Source organism: Notechis scutatus, chromosome 11 (assembly GCF_049901735.1).
Source record: "Notechis scutatus isolate UNSWTSFEM ecotype Mainland chromosome 11, rNotScu1.2, whole genome shotgun sequence".
Classification (NCBI taxonomy): domain Eukaryota; kingdom Metazoa; phylum Chordata; class Lepidosauria; order Squamata; family Elapidae; genus Notechis; species Notechis scutatus.
Window position 1 is genome coordinate 8332462 of NC_142019.1, and position 15312 is coordinate 8347773.

Here is a 15312-nt window from a genome sequence, read left to right on the forward strand (position 1 = left end):
GTGAGATTATTCTTCCTTGATTCTCTGAAAGATTCTAGTATAAATAATCTGAAAGCAGGGGAATTGGCTGGATTTAATTAGTTTTGTTTATTTTATTTTTTTAAATAAGACCTTAAGAAATATATGGCCCAAAAAATCCAACCTACTTCCCAATTTACAGAGGTGTGCGTGATAGTATGTCTTGTGAACTGCCTCAGGCTATTTGTATTTCTTCAAGATTTAAGGGACATTTTCTTTTACGTTTGTGTATTGAAAAGTGTTATATACAGTTTGCTAACCTGATTTCCTTTCATGTTTGGCATGTGAAGAGTTTATAAATGTAACAATGTGATGATGGTGTGTCTAAATTGCCAGGATTTTGTAGACCACTTCCACGTACTTCTCCCACGAGGCACTGTCCCATCCAAGCAGAATATTGAAGGCTTCTTCAAAAAGACAAAGACCAACTCAGATAGTTTCCAAGTTGGACGAACCATGGTAAGATCCAACTACTACTGTTTCTGGACAAATGTCAAAGGAGAGGGGGAATGTTCTTTCCTCGTGTGTCCTTGGAAAAAAGTCCTGCTTGGATTTCAAAAATCCTATCTTTTTATCATTAGTTCCGAGGGATGATTAGAATCAAATTAATCTCTCTGTAAAAAGAGTCTGGAAGGATCAGGGTGGGTCTTCTGACGCATGCACAGTTGCAGATGTTTTACTGGGGGGGCGGGGGGAAGGCATGTGTCAGGGTTCCAAGTAACACACCCAACAGAATCGAAACTCCCAAGGCAGGCATATTCCTCAAAGTATAGATTTATTAGGCATGCCATATTGGCACGTCTGGGGAAACCCGACTCTAAACCCCCCTCGGGTTTCCCCCTAGTTAAAAGTAAAAGTTCCCCCTGCCCATGCAGTCCATCACATGGTCCAATCCAGCCACAGTCCAAGGGTCACTTGGTCTCAGATCCCAGCTCCTTGCACCTGGTGGGAAAGTCCTTGGTTCTCAGAGGAAAGAATTTTATTTTGGCTACAATCCCCTAGCTATCTCTACCTCCCCGTGTTGTGGTCGCCGGCGGCCTGCGGAGCTGGCAGCAGAGTTGGACAGTGGGGAGGAACATGGGCCAGTCCTGGAGTCTGGGGAGGGCTGGGATGAGGGATCTGCTTCCGACACAGAGACGGGGCCAGGGCCATCTGAGGGTTATGTGCCGACTTTGAAGCCTCCAGAATCTGACGTCAGCAAGGAAGAAAAACAGGGGGAGCCTGTTCCCAATGCACGCTTGCGCAGAGCTGCCAGAAGGCAAGAACAGTTAAGACAAAAGGGGCAACTCAGGAGTAAGGCGTGGAGATGATTGGCCCCTCCCATAAGACATAAGGGAGTAGCAAAGGGACAGGAACCTTTGCAGGAAGCAACTTTGTTCGTTCTGGTCACTTTAAACTCTGAAGCTCCGTGTTGACTTCGTGCTCCGTTTGGCCTTGTACAGCTAATTGGCAATTTAGTCGTTGGCAGAATTTCCAGGGAGATAAAGGTGGGTGCTTATCAGCCTTATCTCAAAAAAGACTGTGGCAGACTTCTGTTGGACTATTCACAAACTGTTTGGGACTCATTACGGGCTGGGAATGCATATAATTCACATCTGTTGAAATGAGACAAAAATGGTTTTTGGGAACAGTGTGTGATTGTTACTGTCTCAGGGAGCCTTGGTCAGAACACACGCACCCTCCCATTCCCACAGCTTGACTCATCTCCTCTGTGGCAGCCCTGAAGGTGCCAGGAGAAAATGGCTCCAGGGCCGACAGCATATGTGTGTGCCAGGTTGCTAATATACAAAGGGAATGACGTTATTTGTGATTGTTCAATTGTCCATCAGGTGTTCATGAAGGAACAGGGACGACAGCTTTTACAAGGACTGTTGCACGAGGAGGTCTTGCGAAGGATTGTCTTATTGCAGAGCTGGTTCCGGACGATGCTGTACAGGAGGCACTTCCTGAGCATGAGACAGGCTGCTGTGATCATACAGGTTGGGGCCAGCTGTATGCTGTTCTTAAACCCTGGGGATGTTTCCCTTACTCTCAGCATAGACAACTGTTGCCTTTAAACAATACAGTTAAGCTAATTGTTGACTTTATCTTTTTTATGGATTCATACAAGGCACCAAACCTTAAACCAGCCTCCTTTAGAAGTGGAGAGCTTTATTCAATGTATTCATACCACATGCAAGAAAATTACTAACTATTCTTTGATTGAACATCTTTCTTCATCCTCGCTGCCAGTATAAAATTCTTGTATGGATTGGTATATACTTCTGTCTGCGTTAAAACACACACTTTAAAATGCCAGTAACCAGTAAACATTAAGACTTTTTTGTAATTCATTGGATTGTCATAATATTAGAAATTAGTACTTAAGCATTAAAAACGAGGACTTAACAAGAACTATTCCAGCTAACGGCTTCAGATAAAAGCTCATTATTGTGTCAATAAAGTATTCCCCCCCCCCCCTTTTTTTTCTTTCTTCAAATTCCCTGGGCAGCGTTGTTGGCGTCATTATCAGAGAAGGAAGCAAGCTGAAACAGAGGAAGAATCCCTGACCCATTCAGCCTTTTTAGAGCAAGCTGCTGTGGTCCTTCAGGCATACTGGCGAGGTTACATGGCCCGGCGAAGATTCCAGCAGATGCGGATTGCAGGTTTCATTCTCCAGAACTCTTGGCGGGACTGCTTAAGATGTAGGCATGCTGCAGCAACCTCTATCCAGGCGCACTGGCGGAGCTACCGCACGAGGACTCTCTACAGAGCCAAGAGAAGCAAAATCATTTTGTTGCAAGCCGCCTACCGAGGCTACAAAGCACGGCAGAGGTAATGCATGCCCTGTTTTGGGGGGGACATCCGCGTCCAAATGGAAGAAGACCTTGGGAGTTATTGGGACTGAATGAATGATAAAAGAGATATTTAAATGGAACAAAGAAGTTTAATTCTTTATGATCATATTCTGATGCTGCTGCATAAAGTAGCTCTTTTACCTAGCTACAAAACTTACAATTATTGGTTCAGTGCCCTCTAATAATTTGGTTTACAATATGGTAAACCTCTTATCTGGATTCATATGTATATCGTTTGTTCACTATGGTATGTAAAAGAAACCGCTATTTCCTTAGTACAGCAAGCGATATCTTATGGCTCATAAATCATAATGGCTAGATTCACAAATTGTAGTCAGCCCAAATCACACACAGATATATTATTGCTTAGCACATGAACATAGCCCCTGTAAATAAAGATTTGAGGGCAGAGCATGCTTCAAACAGTTAAACATACACTTTGCACCTGGAAATTCCCATGCCTTCTCTTAACATTTCTAATTAAGGGTTCATTTACAGTTCTAAAGGGGACATGAAGTTGTAAGTTACCAAGTTTCCATAATCATCTGCATTCAACATGTGTGGACTGCAACTTCTCCAGTTAACCAATATAATGGGCCTTTTCGAATTTAGTTCAACCACCACAATCATTATCTATCGTGTGTGAATGAGGATTGTGATCCACATAGTCTCCCCCAATCTTGATATCATGGCCACTGTGGTTGGAGAATCCTAGGAGTTGCTCATCTGAAAGTACTTAAGCTGAGAAAGAACTGGGTTAATAGATAATACTAAGCTATATGTAAAGCGTCACCACTGCAGTAAATCCTGGTTTAAAAACAATTAGAGTCAATTGTTGCCTTTGGAAAACCACACTAGAACAGAAAAAAAAAGATATAACCTTTTTCTTGATACATGAGAATAAGCATGTTCCATCATCAGGAGGACTGTGGGACGTGCCAGTGTGAGTACTAAAACATCCAAGTATCTTTATGCATATTTGATGCTTCCTATTTTATTAGCGGAAATAGAATGGGAAGTTAATGGGAAAAGGTCAAATGAGAAGAAGATTGACAAATTTGTGGTCATCCTAACTGAGCTCTTTCTCCACCTATTCTTCTTTAAACAGGTTTACCACGCTAAGAGAGCAGCGATTGAGTGAAGCATCACTAAAGAATAGACTAACAAGTAATGATGATAAATTAATACTAGGGTATAGCTCAGATATTAAGGGTTCAGACCCTTCTAAGTGGGAAGACAATTCCTTTGAAAAGAAAACCGTAGAAGACTATGCCTCATTTACGGACAATAGAATAGATCCATCAAATTCGTTACACAAACATCATGAGAGGGCCAACAGCCAGAGCGGAATGAGCGTGGAAGAGGAAGTTCTTGTAAGAGAAAGGCCAAAGTCCCTGGAAGATCTCAACCAAAAAAAAGGAGTTCGTGCAAAGCGAGAGAGCCGGCGGATGCGGGAACTGGAACAAGCCATTTTTAGCTTGGAGTTGCTGAAGGTTCGATCCACTAGTGGAAGTTCTCCATCAGAGGAGCACCAGTTGTCCCCTGACTTTGCCTCTGAAGGGCTGTCCTCTCCTCGAAGAACTCCAGAGAGTAAAAGCTCTCGCGGAAGTCTAGAGAAGTTAAACCGGGACCCCCTCTCGCCTCTGGATCACAGTGTATATCTCAAAGAATCACTACACGATCGCCCGAAATTTGATGATGATGATGATGATGATAATGATGATGATGATGAAGAAGAAGAAGAAGAAGAGACCTCCAAATTTGCTGCTGCTACTATAAATAAAACTATGACAGAGAGAAAGAGGTCAATCTCAAGTTCTGAATTACTTGACTGCCTTGCTGTTAAAGAGCGGTTGTCAGTTTGTCACTCTTACGACGTTGCCTCCAACAAGCATACAAGAGAATCATTAATTTCTAGTAGTTTGCCTACATTTTATCTTCCGCCACAGGACAAGATGAAAGTTGGTCATTCAGTGAGGGACAATAATCTAAGAAACAAACAAATGGAAACGGGGAGCAATTTCTTTTTCCCAGACACCAAAAAAATTCCTCAACTGGAAAGGACCACACAGAGCACAGCCTTACATGACAATGGTCAGATGTCCAGCAGTGGAGAATTCCCAGCTGTTACAGCTACAGAAATGCACCTCTCGGATACAGTTATTGAAAAGTTGGAGAAGTTAAACGTTGAGAAAGAAGAACGGCGGAAACGAAAACAGATGCAGAACGAAAAAGAGATGATGGAGCAAATACGACAGCAGACAGAAATTTTGGAGAAGCAGCATAAAGTTTTTGAAGAGCTTCAGAGACAAGAGAATGAACAGAGTAGGATTCGGGACTCTTGCCATGGAACCCCTCTCACCTCACCCAAGAAAACGGACAGAGGCCCGCCTCTAGTCATCGGCCATCCTCAAGTCAAGGAAGAACTAAAACTTGCAACAAATGCAGAAGCCACCTCATCGGTGGTCCTTAGATCTCCTACAGGCCCCCCAAGAGGAAGTCCCCCTGTTTGCCAGGCAGCCCCGATGGAAAAAATCCCAGAGAAAAAGGAAGGTCAGACTCCGGTCACCCTGGAATCTGTTGGAACAGATTGGCTGAATTTGCAAAGGGATACTGAGACTCAGAACAGTATCAGCAATCTTCCTGCCAGGGAAAAACGGTTCAGACTGCCTCGAATTCCTAGCCAGGGCAAGGAAGGCTCTTCTAAGGACACTAGAGTTGGTTCCATTTTCTTTTCACCAAAGGATGCTCATTTGGGCAATACGTGAGTACAGTAATGGGTACTTGTATGTTACTTTTCCATAAAAGTGCAACTTGGATCTTCCTTGAAAATAGCAGCCTTAAAAGGAAATGGAGGGTTCTCAGAGTGTCAAGGCTTCATAGCAAGCATGGATGTAAATCTGAATCTTTCCCTTCCCTCTTCCTCTCCCTCCCTCCCTCCCTCCCTCTCTCTCTCCACACACACACATGAAATCTGCTCTATATTTGTCACTGATAAGAGTATTTGTAGCTCAGGATAGAAATGAAGGGTCCTTGGTACTCTCTGAGCTTGGTTGTTTTCTTGCAGACATTTCATTACCAATCTAGGTAACATCATCAGTGCTAGGATGTTCCTAGTTTGGGTAATGAAAAGTCTGCAAAAAAACAACCAACCTCAGAGACCATCAAGGATGCCTCATATTTATGTCAATCCCAAGGTTCAGATCCTGGGTCTCTTCCTCGTGTCTTTTCAAGTTAACAGAGTTTTGGCTGTTTTTTCTTTTTTTCTTCTTGGCCTTGAATTTCTCTCCCATCCATCCAATTGTTTACAAAATAGGAATTCCCGCTTTGCTGGCTTTAAATCTTACAAACAAAAATATAAATACGAGAATTCAATTGAATTATCAAGCAAAATACATATTAGCTATGTGTGCAATGTCTGATTCCTTTAAGTTCAAAACATTGACCTCCCATTCCCCAGAAGACGATTGAACCAGAGAAGCAGTAAAATTACAAGGCACTGTCTTTGCTGTTCTAGGGAAACCCAATACAAACCTTGGGTTTACAGGATAGGAGGTTGATCACTGCTTTCCCATGTTAATAACTTTTGGCTATGTATAGTCTACTGCAAATAAGTTTACAGTCGTTTTGTTTTGTAGGGATAATAAATCTTCAGCACCTCCGCTCCTTCCAAAAGAAGATCAGAAAAAGCCACTGAAACTTCCCAAAACAGATAGAGGAGAGGTAAGAAACTTTTTTTTTTTCCAGCAGCAAATCACTTATTTCTCCCAGCTATCTCCCCAAACCATCAATACTGTTAGCATGCAGTGATCTTTACGAAGGAATATAGGGTCTTATCAGCTGGAAAGCAAATGTAAGATTAAAGAGTGCTATACCGCAATACTTCTTCTTTTTTTTTTTGCATTGTTGGCCTGTTTCTCAGCTATACACTTCAGATTGTAGGCAGGGGTTCCCATAATTGAGTGTTCAAACAAGAAAACAAGGGAGAATCTAGTCGCATATTTTCTCTCTGGCATCAAGATTACCTAGATTTTGTGCCGGGGTGAATCTCCCCTTGCATTTTAATGTGCAACTCAGCCACACTTCACTGAGGACCAGGTCCATGTTCTGTCTGAACTGGCTCATCATTGAAACAATATAAAGGCAATTAGAGCATCATTTCTACTTTTCCCATATGTGGTTCCCCCCCATTTCTGCTGTCCTTGTTTGTTGAGGTCCAACTTAGCATGTCGTCTAAACAAACGATGCCCTTGGAATGTTTTTTTTTAAACCCCTTATGGTTCCATGTTCCTTATCCTTTGACTTGTGTGGTGTTTGGTTTTATTTTTGTTTTGTTCGTTTGTTCGTTCATTTCACATCATCTGTTTTATCATTTGGTGTCAAGCAGGTTGCTCGACCAGTCCATAGAAAGAAAGCCCGCATGGCACGGACACGCTCGAATTTCTTGACTAGAGGTGCTTTTGCTGATTGGGAGGGGGATACAGAGGAAGAGGATTGTGATGACAATCTTGAATTCCATCTCTCCTTTGAGCATCCACCTCGCCTTGAGCCAGGTTGTGCAGTCAGGCTCGGGCAGCCCTGTCATAGTGACTCTGAAATGGTAATATACTCCACAAGCAGTGGTAGTTGGGGGGAATTTCTTGGCTAACTGTCAGCAGAACTGTCACCTTCTACTGCTGTTTTCTCCCATCCTGTAAGGCAGGAGTGTCAAACTCGGTTTCATTGAGGGCCACATCAAGTTTGTGTTTGACCTTGGGGGGGAGGGGGAGGCGGGCATGGCCAGTTTGATGTCACTCATGTTAGGGGTGCCTGTGGCGGCCCGAGTGTTCTGCCAGCGAAAATGGGCTCCCAATCTCCGTTTTTGGCTGGGACGGCCTCCTGCAACCCTCTGCCAGAAAAAACGGGCTCCGTTTTTTTCTGGCAGAGGGTTGCAGGAGACCATCCCAGCCAAAAACGGAGATTGGGAGCCCGTTTTCGCTGGCAGAGGCATCGTGGGCCGGTCCTTCACTGTTTCCAGGGTGGCCCCACAGGCCAGATCTAAGCCCCCTGCAGGCCGGATCTGGCCCACAGACCTTGAGTTTGACACCCCTGCTGTAAGGGATGTTATTGGATGGTAACTTCTAAGAACACAGTCACTCAATGCTGATGCCTCTCAGTGTCAACATTTAGAAATATCCCTTAGCAGACATACTCCCATCATCCCCTTCCACCGACCCACTGAGTTTTGAGTAAGTCAAGATGGAGCAGGCAGCGTATGGGTAGTCCTCGACTTACAACAGTTCGTTTAGTGACCGTTCAAAGTTACAATGACAGTGAAAAAAATGACTTACAACCATTTTCACACTTACAACCGTTGCAGCTGTTAGTCCTGTTGCTTACATTGAGATGTTGAAAAGCATGCGAGATCACGTTTCCATTTAAGTCATCATCCTTGGGAAGATTATAAAGTCCTTTTGGGCAGAAATTGTAAAGCCAGGGTGCCCCGTTGCTCCAGTCTGCACAATCAGAGGGAGTGGGCTGTGTTCTTGGAAGTTACAGCGCTGTTTTCAGCAACATTAAATAATTTCAGACTGGGAATCATGGTTGAGATGTCAAGGTGCTGGGTTGACTCTTTGCTTGGAGAACTCTTTCCTCAGAAGAAACCTCATTCCTGTTGTCACTTTTTCAAAACACTCTTGATTCTCCTGCCACCATTTAACAGATGTCATCTGCATGCAAATAGTTCCTAGATCTTCACTTATCCTGCATCCTTTCTCCTCCCATGCTTCTCTTGGTGCCCCACCAGCTTTTTCACTAGTGGTTTAGCACAACTACTTACATCTGCATGCACATTCAAGCTCTGCTTTTTAAGTTTATGCTGAATTTCATGACCGCTGTTACATACGAGTGGTGAATTGTAGATGTCTAAATGTAATACGTAATATTGCTCAAATGTGTTTAAAATTGTCACCTGTCTTTTGTTGAAGGGTTTTTTGTTGTTAGGTTTTGTATTTTTATTTTGCCTGTCTCTCCTGGTTGTTCGAAAAAGACTATCAGCTGTCTTGTTAAGACATGATAAATCGTCCTGCAGCTCATTAACTGTTCAGAAAATTAATGGCTCATATTTGCTGAGGCTGTTTTTAATCAGGTCACATTGGTGCATATTTTCAGGGCATGAAATGAAGGTTGTTTATTCTAAGCTTTCAGCACAAGAGGTGTGTCATTTAAGGAGCTCTCTTTTGCTAGAACAGAGTTGATTAATGTCACGAGGAAAAGAAGAAATACGTTATCGCCTCCACACCACTTGTGGGTGAACAAAAGCCCTTCAAGTCCCTGTTTTCCCCATTTTTTTCTGCACATTGCTCATCATCTTTGAGTACATTACAATACGTTGGCATTGATTTTCTTTTTCATTGTTAAATGTCAGCTATTCTGCTTTTGGCTAGCTGACTAGTTGGCGTGGACGAGGCCTGGAGGAAAGGTTAGGATGATAGCCACTATCCCAATTTAAGCATGCACTGGACTGAATATTGTAGAGATAAGAGACACAGCATGTTTTTTTTTTAAGCAACCTGAAATATTTTGAATTTCATAGCATTCTGGCAGAGCTTGCTGTTACAACTTGTCTGGATTTTGCTTTTTTGTCCCCAGTAATGCAACTGAAGCAGGTCTTAAGTTGACTTGTTTAAGAAAAAAGACAGAGGGTGCATATCTTTAAAAAAAAATCTTTATGGAAGTATAGCTCCCAAATTATCTTCAGCATGCAGAAGAATTAGGAGATTATGCTATTCCTGCCATTATGTCTGTTGAATGCAGTTGGAGACAAATTTTTTTACAATCATCTTTTTGTTAAGGGTGGAAATGGATCATATTTCTTTTTTTCCATTTTTGCAAGTGAGCCAGGAAATTAAAAACAGAAACAGTTATAAGGGCTTACTCTTTCTTCTTGGAATTGAGAACAAACCGAAGCATAGCAGCTAAAGATGTAAGAGTGGTTTCCCAGATGGGTACCTGGAACCAGGTTGTAGCGGATGCTTTGTTCCTTTTATTTATCAACGATTCCCCACCCTTTTTGGTGAATTGCATTTTTCAAAATTGAACAGTTGTAAAACTCTGAAAAGACTTTTATTACAAGCCGTTTCTTTTGCATTAACAAATGCTGCTTTTCCAATGGATATGTGCCAGATCCTGCCTTCATTTGACCTGTCAGCATTCCCTGCTGAGATGAAATTAGATCTGGAGGACAGTAATTCACAGTCCTGGTCTAGCAGATTCAGCGTAACATTTTATGTGAAAAACGTATTTAAGTTGTTAAGCCTGGATTCCCCAACGGGTGTTAAGGAAAACAAACTAAACAGAACGTGCAGCGAAGTCAGACAGGAAGACAGGTAAATGTGTGAGATAAGCCTTCTCGTTAACACGCAGTAAAAATACAGATACGCTTGTGCTATCAAAATTATAATTTATTCCATTTAAGAATTATAGCATAGTCATTATAAACAGTCCATTAGTCATATACCAAATTCAATCAAGTCTTGTCGAGGATACTCTAATTGCAAAGTCCGTGTCGAATAGCCAGTGTCAGTACACATATAATAAATCTGTCCAAAACTTATCTTCTATCCGTTGAGAAATATCTTCAAAGTAATCCAACACTTCTTCTCCTCCCCAATCCAGCAAGAACGCAGTCTTCAATAAGCCAGCCAGTAAGAGCCAGAGAGTGCCTTGCTGCTTATATAGTACTTTTACAGCTGCACCCTTAATTACATTCCTTTAGCTTAAAGTCACATACACTTTATGTGACAAACCATGATTCATCATTTTATTATCTTTACCCAAAACAGTTAGGGTAAAACAATGTTATCCCTAACATAAGTGAATCACCATCTTCAGTATTATCACTGTAAAGTATTTATGGTAATCAAAAATGGAGAAGTAATTGATCCTTCAGCGCTGGACAATAATGACCTCTCACACTCCTTATTTTCCTTTTGAGCTGTCATTTTTCTGAAAGTTTACTACTCATGTATATTTTGAATTATTGATGATGTGCCATCAAGCCTCTGTTGAGTCTTAACAACCCTTATAGATAGATTTCCTCCATGGTGATCTGCCCCTAACTGCATCTTCAGATGTTTCAGCAGTGACTCATGTATATCAATTTCCATATTGTTTATAATCATCAAAGGATCTTCCCCCCCCTCCCCAAAAAGGTGAACTATTAAATGTATGAGAAATTTTAAGTGGAGACAACATTCACCAGCTGGCAGTTTCCATGAATACATCAAAGAGAATATTATTTTTAAAGAATCAAAAGGTACTTCAAGCAGACTTTTTTTTTCTTCAGAAATCCAGGAGCCAGGTTTCTTAGGAGTACCTTCCTTAACTGCCTTCAGTAATTGCATGCTTTTATGCAAAAGCCAATTACTTTTGCTTTAAAATTCTATGTCAGTGTGTTGCTATTCCTCTCAGTATTGATTTTCTGAACTAATAGTAACAGAACGTTATGCTGCATCTTCTAGTCTACGGCTATAATCCAAACAAGGAGAAGAGAATTAAATTAAGAGAATCAAATTAAAAGTATCTTTGCAATAGCTAGTGTTTTGTTTTTTATTGCAGCTTAAATATTGAAAGCACTGTATAGCTTGATTGTGTCTTCTTAGAATATCAAATCATTTTATCATCTGTTACGTTTGAAATTATTGCAGATGTTACAGCGTTCTGCCTCCAACGAAGGCCAAGCAAAGCTTCACAAAACAATGTCTCAAGGAGAGATTGAAAAGCTGCCAGTTGCCCAGAAGATCGTAGCCATGGACAGAAGGTATAAATTTTCCAACAAGAAAGGGTGGGGGGGAGAGCAAGAGTGAATCAAACATAATTCAGTGCTTCTTTTTCTTAGCATTTTTTTAAAAATTCACTAGACTATTTACTCTTCAATACCATCCAACAATGTAGATAAGCTATTTCAGTTATAGTGCTTGTAAGAGAGAAATTGTAAGGAGTGAAGGATAAAGCAAGCTGTCTTTGTTCAGTCTAGACCAGGGGTCTCCAACCTGTGGTCAGTGGCCCACTACTGGGCCCCGGGCTAATCATCACTGGGCTGTGTGTGAGTGGCCGGCCGGTAGGCGTGCCTCTGCATGCAACGCACACGTGCCCCACTTGCACAAGTGTTGCCTTGGGCGTCACAGGTGCTGGTGCATGTCAGCTTTGGAAGCCATATTGAAACCAGATACTACCACGCTGCCACATTTTGAGCCTGGGAAAGTTGGAGGGTGGAATCTCTTGGAGTATATGTAGTTAGACAAAATAACGTTCTTTTTGTAGTTCAAGGTCATGCTATTGTGCGCATACGTGAGGGGAAGTCTTAAGTTGGGACGGATGGTGATTGGGGCATGTGGTGTGATGATGGGTGTAGGAGTTGGATTTGTAGTTTTTGATTATTGCGAAGGAAGCCCGGAATTTTCAGATTCGCGATTCCCCCAGTTGTGCCAGTTACTATCCAAATAAAAAGAACTTTTAAGAGATGTCTGTCTCGGAGTTATTGGTTGGAGTGGAGGTTTGCTGGAATGCACTTGCCCCTCCCACAAGATCATCTCCTGCTCTGGGCCACCAACCCGGAAAGGTTGGGGAACTCTGGTCTAGACACAAACTATGATTGGAAGATAAGGGGAAAGCACCTATCTCATGGATGCTGACCATCAGTAAGTTCCAAATGATATATAATAGAAAATAATTCGATTAAAACATTACAAATAGTCCTCCCTTAGTGACAGCCTTATTTAGCAACTATTCAAAGTCACGATGGTGCTGAAAAAGTAATTTTATTTTATTTTTATTTTATTTTTTTTTAAAAACAAGTTTTATTAATTTTTAAAACACACAAATTATCATTATTCATTACATGTTTAAACCTTTTTCCCTTGTAAATTTAACAAGTCAGATAAATTATGATTCTGTTTTAAACCATTTCCATATAATATACCAAAACCTCTTATTCAATTTCTCTTTACTTCTCTTTACTCTTATTCAATATCATTATTATTATTTCATCTGTTTCTTTCTGACTTAGTTACCATTATTCTCATTCTATATTTCTACAAGTTTTTACCAATTCTCCCCCAAAAAGACATATACACACAACACACAAAACATAAAAAAATATCTTTTTGGAAAGTAACTTGGACCCAGGTATCTCTCTCTTCATGGACTTCAATTATATTCATGCTCATCTTACATATCATTACTTATTTTATTTACCATTCTAAGCCTTCTATATTAACTTCTCCACATATTTCACACTTCTTAATTCTACCTTAATTAATCATCTTAGTTTAAATCATTATATTTGTATCTTTTGTCCATTTTTTATCATCCCTTTGTCTCATCCCTTATGAAAAAAAAGAAAATCAGTTTCTCCTGAAATCATTAATCAGAGTATGATGCCTTTCTATCTCCCCCTAAGTTAATCAAATTAATCTTTAAAATAATATCTAATACCCAATCAGATTTTGCTTGGTACATTCTATCTAACTAATACATCCAACATAATTAAGTGCATAATTAGAGAATAAATCCAAATATTAAAAAGAAATACTATAATAAAAATTTTATAATAACATCAATACCATAATTTTATTAAACTCTTTAATTAAAACAATATTCTAAACCTCTCCTATTATTAAGTTTTAAAACCAATCATTTTTAAACATTTTAACATTTTAATCTCTTATCAACTCTTAAACCATTGCAATACTACCATCTCATCTTATGTACCTTGCAAAATCTTTTTTTTTTAAAAAAAAATTATACTTTATCCATTATCCATAAAAATTCCTTTTTTCCATTTAATTTCAAAACGTTGTAGCTTTTCTCCACCTTTTCCCTTTCTTTCTTTTCCCAACAAACCTTTCTACCCCCCTTCTTCTAGCCTCTGCCTTACCGGCTTCCCTTCTCTGTCGTATTTCTTTTCCCCTTTGTTTACAATCATCATATTGGTTTTGCACTTTATTTTTCCCTTTCTTAAATGTTTTTTTAGATCTTAAGTCCTTAAATCCTTTAGTTTTCTTCTTTTCTCTTCTTTTCTTTTCTTTCTCTCTTCCTTTTTTCTGGATCAAATTCTGAGATTCATTAAAGATGGCTCCTTCCTTTCTTTCTTGTTCCTCTGCTGTCTTCATCTGTTGTAATTTTTGTTGATAATTAGTAAGCGCCATTTCTAAGAAAAGGAAAGCTTCTTCCACACCATTTCTTAGTTCCTCAACAGAAAGAGCCATTATAAATCTTTTCTTTTCTTTTCTCCTTCTTTCTTCTTACAACAACCAGAATATTCAAAAGAAAATAAAAAAGATAAAACAGTCCCAAAGTTATCAATCAGTCCAAACCAAGGCAGAGTTCTCACTTTCTCCTTCTGGGGTGATATCAATCAAAGAGAAAGAAAGTCCAAATCTGTTTAAAGTCTTGTTACAATATATTCTAGTCTTCAAATCCTTAAGGCATCTGCTCCAACAAATCTTAGCATACAAATATTTTCTTTTTAATCCTCTCTCTTCCCACTCATCGCTTAAAACCAATTTCCACCTAAAAAATAGGTTTCTTAATATCCAGTTATTTATTCCGTAGGAAAAGAGGGAAAGCTATCCTTTCAGCACCTTCAAGCAGCCGCTTTTTCCTCTTCTGGCAGGTATTATTCAGAAAGTCATACTTTTCAGGAATTTTATTAAATATGTCTTAGAGTCCTAGGAGCCAAGAAAAACTTTCTCCTCTCAATCACTTTCTCCACTTCCTCCTGCGCATTCTTACCCGGCTGCCAGCTTCTTTGTGGCGGCCATTACGGACCGCCGCTGCACGCGTCCTGGGAAAAGGGGTTCTGCCGGCCAGGGGGGGTCTGCAGCACCCCAAACCCTTCTCCGGATCCCCCTACCTTCAGCTGCCCCTGCAGGGCAGCTCCCGTGCACCCGGCTGGGTCGGAGCCCCAAAAACGACTAGCGCGGCAGGGATCGCGCAGCCGCCAAATCCTGCCGCTCGCGAAGCCGACAAACCGGAAGTTCCCTGAAAAAGTAATTTTATGAGGCTGGTCCGCAGACTTACAACCAGTGCAGTGCCTGCATGGGTCAGGTAATTAAGATTTGATTGTAAGCAAGATTTGTTACCTATTTTTCTTAAGAGGCAAGAGCGGAAAGAAACCTGGATAAAATAATCAACATGGCTTGAGTAAACCTTTCTTCCCATTTGTCATTTATTAGACCTCAAAGAGCCAAGATGAGATTTTGGGGGAAAGGAAAGCAGGGGGAGAAGAAGTTAAGCAGGGAGAAACTTGCTACCCAGTCAGAGCTGCTGGAACTGTATCCTGACCAAGATGCACCAGGAAGAGACATGATTCCAGGTCTACAGCTTGAAGAAGGTAAACTGGTGGTTTTAATACAGTGTTTCTTAACCTTAACAAGTTTAAGATAGGTGGAATTCTGGGAATTGAAGTCCACCC

General features: G+C 40.7%; 1 protein-coding gene across 12 annotated transcripts in view; it reads left to right on the top strand.

The window, feature by feature from the left end:
- Positions 1-15312, top strand: part of MYO9A (myosin IXA) — a 93238-nt gene that overhangs the window by 60084 nt on the left and 17842 nt on the right. For 8 of the 12 annotated variants that reach the window (XM_087972868.1, XM_087972871.1, XM_087972870.1 and 5 more), the window contains 8 exons: positions 355-477; positions 1848-1997; positions 2510-2832; positions 3964-5619; positions 6494-6578; positions 7240-7455; positions 11543-11655; positions 15074-15231. In XM_087972868.1, coding sequence (XP_087828994.1) covers positions 355-477; positions 1848-1997; positions 2510-2832; positions 3964-5619; positions 6494-6578; positions 7240-7455; positions 11543-11655; positions 15074-15231 — 2824 coding nt within the window. The remainder of the gene's footprint in view (positions 1-354; positions 478-1847; positions 1998-2509; positions 2833-3963; positions 5620-6493; positions 6579-7239; positions 7456-11542; positions 11656-15073; positions 15232-15312) is intronic. The other 4 variants (XM_087972869.1, XM_087972872.1, XM_087972879.1 and 1 more) reach the window with 2 other exon arrangements.